At 36.3% G+C, this 10,561-nt stretch overlaps 1 protein-coding gene across 3 annotated transcripts; it reads left to right on the top strand.

Annotated features, from left to right (window-relative positions):
• Nucleotides 1-2,139: 2,139 nt before the first annotated feature.
• Nucleotides 2,140-7,946, top strand: LOC131321738 (uncharacterized). Of its 3 annotated transcripts, none has more exons than XM_058352651.1 (7): nt 2,140-2,308; nt 4,348-4,385; nt 4,423-4,536; nt 5,187-5,646; nt 5,744-5,833; nt 7,060-7,238; nt 7,442-7,946. In XM_058352651.1, exons 3-7 carry the CDS (start codon nt 4,441-4,443, stop codon nt 7,640-7,642), a joined length of 1,026 nt encoding a protein of 341 aa, XP_058208634.1. In that variant the 5' UTR covers nt 2,140-2,308; nt 4,348-4,385; nt 4,423-4,440; the 3' UTR covers nt 7,643-7,946. The 3 variants fall into 3 exon arrangements, with proteins under 3 accessions (XP_058208634.1, XP_058208633.1, XP_058208632.1); XM_058352649.1 differs by lacking the exon at nt 2,140-2,308 and adding an exon at nt 2,494-2,539; XM_058352650.1 differs by having other exon boundaries at nt 4,348-4,536.
• The last annotated feature ends 2,615 nt before the right edge of the window (nt 7,947-10,561 follow it).

Below are 10,561 nucleotides of genomic sequence, written 5' to 3'. Positions count from 1 at the left end.
AACAATCTTCTCTATCACATATTTTTTTTGCAGGCTCCATCACTAGGTATGATCTAAGTGGTCTGATTCTGTGTCCTCTGCTGGGAGGAATGGGGGATGAGGGCTGCTTTTTCCCCCCCCCCCCGACACCCCACCCCCCCCGGCCCCACACCCCATTTCCCATATTACCCCCTCCCCTCCCCCCATTTTACTTCTCCTGCCCCTCCCTCCTCCCATTTACTTTTTTTTTTCTTTTTCCCTCTTTATTTTCTTTTTGTTTCTTTTCGGCTGGATTTTTTTTTTTCGTTTTTTTTCTCTTTATTTCCTTTTATTCCTTCCACTTTGAATCTTTTTTTTTTTCAATTATTTTCTTTATTTGTTTCTTTTCCCATTTACCTCCCTTCTTTTTTTTTTTTGGTTAACTCAAATTCTATTTTCAATTAAGATTACAATTAGTGTTCGGGAACTAATTACGAAATGTATTTTGCAAACGACATACTAATCCAAAATACAAATGTTATATTTAGGATTACTTTTTTTTAACTATAGTACAATTTAATAAATTTGTTAACTATTATTTAGCATAAATCCTCTTAACTGATTCAGTAGTATGTTGCTTCAAATCACGTCTCTACTCCATAGGATTGCAAATGGCTGGTTTCTATTTTTTTTATAACTAAAACGGAAACGTTTTAGGGGCTTCGTAGGGGCTACTGTGCCAATGAGGGCAGTTGAGCCCCCCGGGTCCCACCTATTTTTTCATTTATTTTTTTATTTAATTACTTATACCTTATTTATTTAATTTCTATAAATACACCATTTGTATATTTAAAAATATAATTCAAGAATTAAGTGTTTTAATTTTCAATTCAGTTAAATCAGAGCAAAGATCGTTTTTATTATTATTTTATTTTAAATGGTCATAATGAATTTTTTGGTTTAAGGCCTTTCAACAAATACCCTAAGACTCATTATTTAGTTTCAAAACTCTCTTAGGGTGTCCATTGAAAGGCCTTGGAGCCAAAAATTTACTAGATCCATTTAGGATGAAATGATCAGAAAAATAACAACTTTGCACCGGTTCAAACGGATTGAAAATTGAAACACTTATTTTAGTAACTATATTTTTTAATCTATAAAGGTCAAAAAAATAAAAATAAAACAGTCGGATAAACATGATCAATTAAAACACTTTTTTTTTCTCTCAATTACTTTACAAAGCCTAAAATTAGACTTGAACCTATTATTAAAGAGAGAAAAAAATTCAAACTGGAAAGAACGAAAAGGAAATAAAATGAAAAAAAAAAGAAACTGAAAATAAAATGAAAAAAAAAAACGAAACTGAAACTGAAAAGAAAAAGAAAAAAAAAAAACCAAACGGTAAAGAAAAAAAGAAAGAAAGAAAGAAAAGAGAGAGAGAGAGAGAGAGAAGAGAGGGGGTAGAATGGGAAAAGGGAGGTGGGGCCGGGGGGGGGTGTGTCAGGGGGGGGGGGGGAATAGCAATTTTCATGGGGGATGCTGCTGCTGCTGCTTCACACCCTGCAAAGCGATGTGAAGCGGCGGATTCAGCTGCTCATTTCGACAATCGATGTCTCAAATTTTAACCAAGCAATGTACAATTTAGATTTATATACACTCAGATTCGATCGGAACCATCTGTATCAAGATGAATGACTTGATCGGTCGCTCTATACTTGCTCGGCAAAAAACTGCTCCGTAACATCCCCAAATCCGTACTAGGAAGCATTATTTTTCCTTGAATTCCAAATTCAAGAATACGACTGATATGATTGATCGGTCACTTCCTCACAAATGCACAGTGAACATATGACGTTGCGCTAGGAGCACTAAGAGCCCGTTCCGCAACGCAAAAAAAATCTTTATTTTTTAAAAAGGCAATTTCAAGTTCAAAAATTATGAACTTATTAAAATTTAAAAATATGCAATATGAATTTTGTTTGATAGATTTCATCTAGATCTTTTATACGATGCAAAAAAAATTAAAAAATTAATTTTCATTTACATTATTTTTAAATTTAAAAATATAAAATAAATTACTTATTTTTTAAAAAAAATTTCTAGAACGGTGCCTAATACAGTAATACTCAAAGAAACAAGTGGTTTTTTTTTTTTTTTCTTCCCCTTTTTTTATCATCTCAAAGAAACCAGGTTAAATTCCGTTTTATCCTTTCTGACTGCAGACTCCTACTCGACAAAATTCTCTCTCTCTCTCTCTCTCTCTCTCTCAGGAACCAAAAGTTCATGCAATTCGCTCGTGATCGTTGATTTCTCAGGGTTTTCAGTTTCTGGGTATTCGTTTTCCCGTCGCGTAAGTTCCTCAGCTTCAAACTCTACAGTACTTTCTCGGACAGTTGTGAGTTTATTATATGTATCGGCATATGAATTTGTGTTGTCAACTACTGTATCGTCGTATAATATATGTGTGGGTTTATTTTGTGAAATAAGTTTTTGATTGGCTTTCCTTGTCCAAATTATGAAACTTTAGGGTGGTTGGGACCTTGATTGTTGATGTTGCAACAACTGTCATACGAACTGGCAGGTCTTTTTTGCTTCCCTCTCTTAGTGCCAAATTTGGGAAGAGTAGCTTTCGACTTCAACTTTGCCTAGTCCCGAGCCCAGATAAAGGAAGAGGGTTGTGCGTTAGGTAGATTATAACGAACATAAAAAATCCAGTCAAGATCCTTATTACATGAATCTGATACCGAACCCCAACTGATAAGAACTAAAGGCTTTGTTTGGTTTGGTTTGATTTGGTTAGTAGTTTTCTCTTCTCTTTCTGGGGCTATAGTATGCATTCAGTGAATTGCTTGATGGGTTTGGGGATACATCAACAGACCTTAATGTCTCGGCTTCGAAATGCTTTGGGTGCTATCCAGTGGCGGACCTAGATATCCCTTATAGTGGGGGCACAAAATTATTCATAACCTTAAAAGAATTCATGGTTGACTACAATTATACAACATTTGATTGCAATATCCACCATTTGGAAGGCAATTTATATATAAGTATATATACACTTCCAAAAGTCCTTAAACATATCCACACATATTTAAGTATTCATTGCTAAATTCTTTCATTAAGATACATCAAGAGTCCTAATTTATTTAGCAAAAGTATAAAAAGAACCTATTTGTACTTAACACTGGAGGTTAAAGAATCCCGATATGGTAACAAGAGAGGCAATGTATATTCTCTTTAGTTCCTAATCCAAGATCAAAAGTCTCAAATTGGTACTCCCTCCGTCCCATTTTCATTGTCCATTATTCTATTTGTCTCTTTTATGTCTTTTGCCTATATCTTTTAGTGTGAATCTTGAAAAATATGCAATATGGATCTTGTTTGATAGATCTAGATCTCGATTAGTTCTTAATACAAAGTTTTCAAAATTATGAAAATATTATAGATTTTAAGATATAAACAATTAAAAAATCGCACGCAATTAAAAAATGGATAATGAAAATGGGACTGAGGGAGTATTTTAATTGTCAATATACAATCCAATAGACCTAACATGAGTAGGATGTATGTATAGAAGTCTATACATAGAAAGAAACCTTGATTGGGGGTTGGTGTTGTGCTGGCACGACAAATGGAAAATGCGACAGCAAACCGAGCAGTGAAGCACAAAAAACGTTTTGCAAAAATTTGTTTTACTGTTCAGTTCTTCTCAAGAGCCAGGACACTTTGTTGTTCTTATCTCGTAACTTAATAGCCTGTGTTAGGCCAGTGCTATTACGTGGGAAAGAATACACACATGCATATAGAATGAATGCTCTAAGTTTTGAAACAAGTTAAGTCTAGCCCAATTTTGAAGCTTTGTTGTTCTTATAGCATAACTGAAATGATTTACTAGGCAAAAGTTAGACCTATGTGCAGCCTATTAAGAAGGATACGGAGTAAAATTTATCATATACCTATGGCTATTAGGTTCATAGCTGTCAAACGGTATAAATTGCAACTTGCAGGTACCAACAAAACCCTACGGCCTATATCTTAACTTTACCCATAACATGAATATAATCTTTGTTCAATTAGTTTTATGTCTGTTGAGTAAAATGTTGGAATTGAAGTGGCTTGGCTGCTGGCCATAATATGGTAACTCTATCTTGCTGAGACATTATGAATTCTAGAGGATAACATCTTTTTTTTTTGATAGGCAGAGGATAACTTTTTAGAAGTGAGGTGTGCATCAAAATTTGCTTTGGTTTTAATCTTCATTCTAGCTGTTCTTTCTGAAAAACTTTGGTGGTGTATTTATTAATTTATCTAATTATCTAAACACAATTAGATAAGCATGAATGATATCAATATCTGAACTTACGTTCACTCGATTTACAACCCTTGCAGAGTTTCATCTGAATTTCTGCAGTTTAGTGGTGCCACCTTTATCTTGGAGCTGGATTTGAAATCTCTGGACGCATTCACTATCAATTTCAACGTATGATCACTATGGAAGCTAAGGGTATAACCTGGGTTGAAGATATATACCACAAGTTTGAAGCAATGTGCTTGGAGGTGGAAGAAGTTGTGTGTGAGGTATACTTATCATAAAGTCGACCTTCTCCTTTAGGCTGGGCACCATCCGTTCCCTTGTTAGCTGTAATGAAAATCCTGAAGTTCATTTCTTGAACTCCCCATATGAGTACATTTGGCTGGCCTGCAAAGGTTCAAGCTTCTTCTTTTTTCTTTTCTCAAGGCACCCTGTCTGTTTGTCCGGACAAAGCATCAGATTAGAATTCATATTCACAGGGACCCGGACCAAATATCCCACATTTGGATAGAACTTTTTCTGCAATGATTAAATCTCCTTCTTCAATGATATCTCACAAATCATGACATCTACAATATCTTGGTGAGGTGGTGTTATTTGTCCTCTCCATAATACTTGATAGTTGATAGGATTACTAGTGGTTTGTATTTATGTAATCCCTCGTTATTAGTCAGGCAAAAAAACAGTGCCTGGGAGTAGTAATTGGGAATAATTGTTGTTGTTGGTTAGTAGTTCTAGTAATCCAATTATGACTTTTACAGCTATTGGCAGCTCATTCTCAATCTTCTAGTACTGCTAACTTCCTTCTGCATGCTCTTCTCATTGATGGTTCTTCGATACTCTCAAATATCTCACCATATAATTAGCTCTCTGGAATTTGGGAAGTTTGTATTTCTGATGATTTAGTTTTTGACAGGACACAGTTAAATATGTTGAAAATCAGGTGCAAACAGTTGGCGCAACCGTCAAAAAGTTCTACTCTGATGTCATTCAAGATTTGGTTCCTCCTTTAGATCTCATTGAGCTTCCCTCAGCTGATTTGTCTCTTAACCAATGTGGTGATTTTGGGGTCTATAAGACACCAGAAGCAAGCATCAATGCGCCAATGTGCCATGAAATAGCTGATAATCATGAATCATGTGACCAGATAAGTAGGACATCATACCCAGATACCATTGGAGACATGGGAGGTGACATGAGAGTAGGAGAGACCTTTTGTAACGATGCTGTTCACTCTTCTGTGTCTATTGCTGACTCTTCAATTGAAAACCCAACTGATATGATTTTACCGGTTGAACCTCGTGAGACAAAAGAAACAGAACTGAGAAGCAGTTACTCCATTGATAGGCCTGGTGGGGTTTCCGCAGAATCAAATGGTGATATATTTTTTGATGCATTAATTTGGGTTTTTTTTTTTTTTTTTTTTAATCACTTCCTGTGGTTTTATTTGACTTCCTGCTTTGGCAACTGCAGGCACGTGCAAAAATAGTGGAGGGATTTTCCTGGAAGAGTTAAATGCTGGTGGTGATCCACTAAATGAGGACGACAGGGCGTCTTGTAGAGGTATTGACGTTTAAAAAACTCACATTGTGAGAACTGAGAATTCGAAATGAAAAATGTTAGTCAAACTAGGAAATGACTTTGTTGAGGTTTCAATAGTGTGAATTATTTTGTTGGTATTTATGGGGTTAAAGGGATGGTTAATGGAGACATGTTCTGACCTTCGATATGGAACAAAAAAAGAATTCAAAGATGAGGCCTAATGAACTGCTGGTTATATGTTACTCTAATGTATCTAATGTATCTCAGTATTTTTGCAGTGGCATAGATAGTCCACCTGTTTCAATTTCGAATTAGGAATGCTGCAGGGGAGTAGACAGCTCTCCTATCATCTTATGTGGTTTTGTGTTTTTGAAGGTTTGAACAAAGCAGGAAAATTCCAACAACTCCTGTGAACAATAACTATTCAAATAGTTTGTGTTTACGGTTTTGCCAACTCTAATGAGATTTTGTATGCTAATAGTGTGTGACACAAGGTCCTGGACTAGAATCTAGTTTGGGCAAAACCAAAATGTTTTATTACTCATCCTTCCTATTTGCTAGGTACTGCAGGAGACATATTATCCAAGTCATTTATCTTCGCCAATTATTTCTGTTTTGGGAACCATTATGGGGATTAGTTTTGGCATATTGTCTAAAAGCATCATTGTTGTACCCAGCCTATGTACTTGCATCTGAATTCCAATTGCCATTGAATGTGATGTTAAAATCTGTTCATGATCCTTCATGTGCAGCAATTGTTGAAACATTTGCACTAAGATGCTTGATTTATACGTGATTCTGTAGGCGTTTTTCCAAACAATATATGTGTAAACCTTATTTTACCAATATATATGTGAAGGAGCTTTGTTTGTAAATATCACTTCATATTATCTCAAAAGATGATTCAAAATTTGAACTGTTTTATTAGCAATTACTCGATTGATGTGCTCTCCTAACACCTTTTTCTCACTGAACGATCATTCAAGTCTTATTGAAGTTTTTGTTCTGTGGGTTAGGCACTTTTAATGTATGGTTTTTGTTTGCAATGTAGAGTTTCTTTAACACACATTAGACATAGAAAAGAAACGGTTTTACGTCTGTCACCCACATTGTCTCAATCTCTTTCGCATATTTCCAAGTTAAAAAAAATGTGTTGCAGAAGGCAAGTTTGTCGATGAACACCAGTCCTTAGCAATGTTGTCGATTAGTAATTATAAGCCCATCTTGATGTCCTTGAATGTTTACAGGAAGATCAGGTGAATGGGATTCGAATTCGAATATGATTGACAATTGTGGTTCGGTTGAGATTGGGATAGATACCATTAAGCAAATTGAACACTCGAAGCTGGAGGAAACTTGTATCCTGGTGGACAGAGACCAACTTCGCCTTAATCCTAGTAGGCAAGATAAACCTAGGTCATATAAGGTACTCTCTCTCTCTCTCTCTCTCTCGACTAGGCAAGATAAACCTAGGTCATATAAGGTACTCTCTCTCTCTCTCTCTCTCTCTCTCTCTCTCTCTCTCTCTCTCTCTCAAATGACATTTACCTCTCTCTCTCTCTCTCTCTCTCTCTCTCTCTCTCTCTCTCTCTCTCTCTCAAATGACATTTACCTAATATTTGCTTTCAGAAAAAGATTCGGAAAGCTTTCTTGTCAAAAAGTTCAGCAAGGAAGCACGAGTACGAGCAGCTTGCAGCTCAATATGAAAACGTGGAAACAGGATCAAACCATATAGTTGTGGAGAGTATGATGCCTACTCTTTCCGGGGATGCAAATAAAAGTAACTTACCGGCTCATGATTTTTGTGAATCCGAGTGGGAGCTTCTCTAAATTCCGATTAGTATTTTAGTGGGCAACTGTGAATAAACACTCGTCTTGTCTATTTATTTTCTCGCGCAAATAATTACATTGAAATTGGTAAAATTGCCAAATGCCCCGGGTTTTTTTTTTTTTTTTATCAAAAAATTCTTAGTTTGCGAAACCCCTTGCGTTGATGATGGATGACTTGTTACATACAGCTTTTTCATGTATTGTGCTATCGCATTTCAAGGTTTTACCTTCTGGTCATTGTCATTGTATGTAGTTGCTGGCTGTTAATGTTATCGTCAAGGCCTTTCTGGTGGCATTTGGTTTATGTCTTTTGGTTCTCGCCCTCTGGACCTACCAACTTCATCGATGTAGATACCAACTTCATCAATGATGTAGATAGTGCTTGAGATTTTTTTTTCTCGATTCCCAGAGGTCAAACAAAGGTAAAGAGTCTTTTTACAATTTTCCAGACATTGGCATTTTACGATTTGCGGACATATGAAATGAGAAAAGAAAAAGAGAAGTAGGGATGTCTCGCACAAGGAAAGTTCTCTTTATGAATGTGAACATGTCTTTGGTTTATGAATGTGAAGATGTTTCCACGAGGTGTTTTTTACATTTAAAAACAAACTAAATCTACCTCGATTAGGAATTGACTTCTTCACTCTCTTTTTTACAATATACACTCTTTTTTTTGTCCTTATTCATGTGAATTTACCATTTTACCCTTTCATAAGTTTACTTTTTCACATTAAGGGGCAATAGAGTAAATTCACACCAAATAAAGACAAAAAAGGGAGTGTATGTGATAAAAAGAGGAATATAGAAGTCAATTTTTTTGCTTAAAATCTCATTGTTGCTTATCATAAAGTGTGGAAAGCGACAAGGCATAAGCAAGCGTGATCATAAGGATTCCAGACCCGCACCAATGGGCGGGAGACTGGGGGGCAGGGGTTGGGTGGTGTTGTTAACACGCCACAAACTTGCGAATTCTAGGGCCTAGAATCCGTGAGAGCAACTCATCCCAACAAACTCATAATTCGGAACTATTCCGAACTATCCAACAAGAGCTTGGTGTCCTTGTGATTGGTAGTCCAATATCCGAACGCTCAAGGGTTATCAAACGGGCCCTTATAAAGTAAGAACCTTGTGTACAAGGTGCAACTTTTGCTGGCTGCCTAAAATTGCTTAGCCTTTTTAACAAGTTAGGTGAATACAGCCACCTTACATTGTTTGTCATTATTGATATTGGGAAAGGGTGCATATGGATACTCCAAATTACATGTGCAAATTAAGGCCCACAATTGTGACATTCTTGCATTGAGTATTTCCTAAGTCATTCCAATGATAGCCATTGAATTAGTGGGGGGCAGAACTTTCTAGGATAAGAGGCTCATTTGGTCCATCATTTATTCCAGAATTATTACTACTATTATGTAGTGAATGCAACAAAACCCGTAGGGTTATCGCGTAAACTCATCTGATATGATTCTTGAATTCAAAAACACTTCTTATCGGAATTGGTCCTGACCTCAAATGGAGTTTGGTTGCAATAAATGTTCGATCCAAATCCAAATTTCGGACAGAATGAATAGCTAACAATAGCACATTTTCCCTTCCCATTCTTGTTTTTAGTTTGAGCTGTTTATCTATCTATTGGAATAGAGTTCAATGTACAATTTATTTTCTCCAATGGACTTAATAATTTTGATTGCATAATAATGCATATGATGGAAAAGTTGAGTTGAAGGAATGTCATACTTTGTTAAAGTTCAGCTAACAAACTCCACGTACTAAAAAATGATAGCTAATCAATAATATCCCATCTAGATCAAGTAATCGGCAATGTCTTAATTAATGACATTGCAATAAATGTAAACACAAATGGGTTCGGCTTTTAATTTCGGTAATCATGCAGCTCTTCTTTATTTTTTTTCAATAATCGAATGTCCGGAACAGCTTGAGCGTACCATCCCATGACTAATTCCGAAATTCTGAAGTTAATAACCGAGTAAACTCTCCAAGGTAGTCATGCAGCTATGGGAAAACAATGAAAGCAACTCTTAGCAGTAAATGGGGTCTTCAACTGAAAGTACCCTATTCTAAGGCTTTAAATGGGGAAAGAGTTTTCTGGAGGTTTTAAATTAATGGGGTTCTTTAATTGGATGGTCCTAAATTAATGTCCTAAAGATAGCATTTCAACAACCCCCGCCCCCCCGAGAGAATAATAGATACTATATTCGTACTAATGTTTGAAGACACAGAGATGGACATAGATGGAGAAGGGCAAAATGAAAAGATGTCAATTTTTTTTTACTCTAACTGGATGTTTGAGGTCAATTTGCGCACATCTCGACTAATTCTGGCGTCCTGAAGTTAACGATCGGACAAACTTTTTAATGGCCCCAAGATTTAAAATGTTTGATTTCCGTGAAATTTGAACACGTGACGCGATTTCAGAGGGAACAAACACTTAGTATTGCTTTGATCTCATTCTCACTCCTTTGGGATGGAAAATACGTCAATTTTTCTCTTCTGTTTCCTTCAATGTTATCAATACCGTTACGTACCGGCCAGTACCGGCCGGTACGTACCGTTTTTGACAGAATCCGGTATCCCGTACCTCTAATTTCGTTCCGGCTCAAATACCCGTCGGTACCGGATTAATTTTAAATTTATTTTTTTCTTCAAGTACCGGACAATACCGGACGGTACCGGGCAAATACCGGTCGGTACCGGACAAATACCGGATGGTACCGGGAAAATACCGGATTATTTATTTATTTTTATTTTAAAAAAGTGTATATTATACTATAAATTCTTTTAAGTAGAAAAATAACACTAATAGCGATCAATCCGAAACGGTACCCTATATTTGACCGGTACCGGTACGTACCGTACCAATAGGAGAACCGGTACCCTGGCCGGTACGGTATTCAT

The sequence above is a fragment of the Rhododendron vialii genome, chromosome 4a (genome assembly GCF_030253575.1).
Source record: "Rhododendron vialii isolate Sample 1 chromosome 4a, ASM3025357v1".
Taxonomy (NCBI): domain Eukaryota; kingdom Viridiplantae; phylum Streptophyta; class Magnoliopsida; order Ericales; family Ericaceae; genus Rhododendron; species Rhododendron vialii.
The sequence above is the reverse complement of the archived record's forward strand: the minus strand, read 5'-3'. Positions and strand labels throughout refer to the sequence as shown.

Bases quoted from the DNA above. Each gene is read 5' to 3' on its own strand.
- LOC131321738 (XM_058352649.1), top strand. From the start codon at position 2,509: ATGTTGCAACAACTGTCATACGAACTGGCAG. The intron at 2,540-4,347 runs GTCTTTTTTGCT...CAACCCTTGCAG, and splicing joins ACTGTCATACGAACTGGCAG to AGTTTCATCTGAATTTCTGC. The intron at 4,386-4,422 runs TTATCTTGGAGC...TCTGGACGCATT, and splicing joins GCAGTTTAGTGGTGCCACCT to CACTATCAATTTCAACGTAT.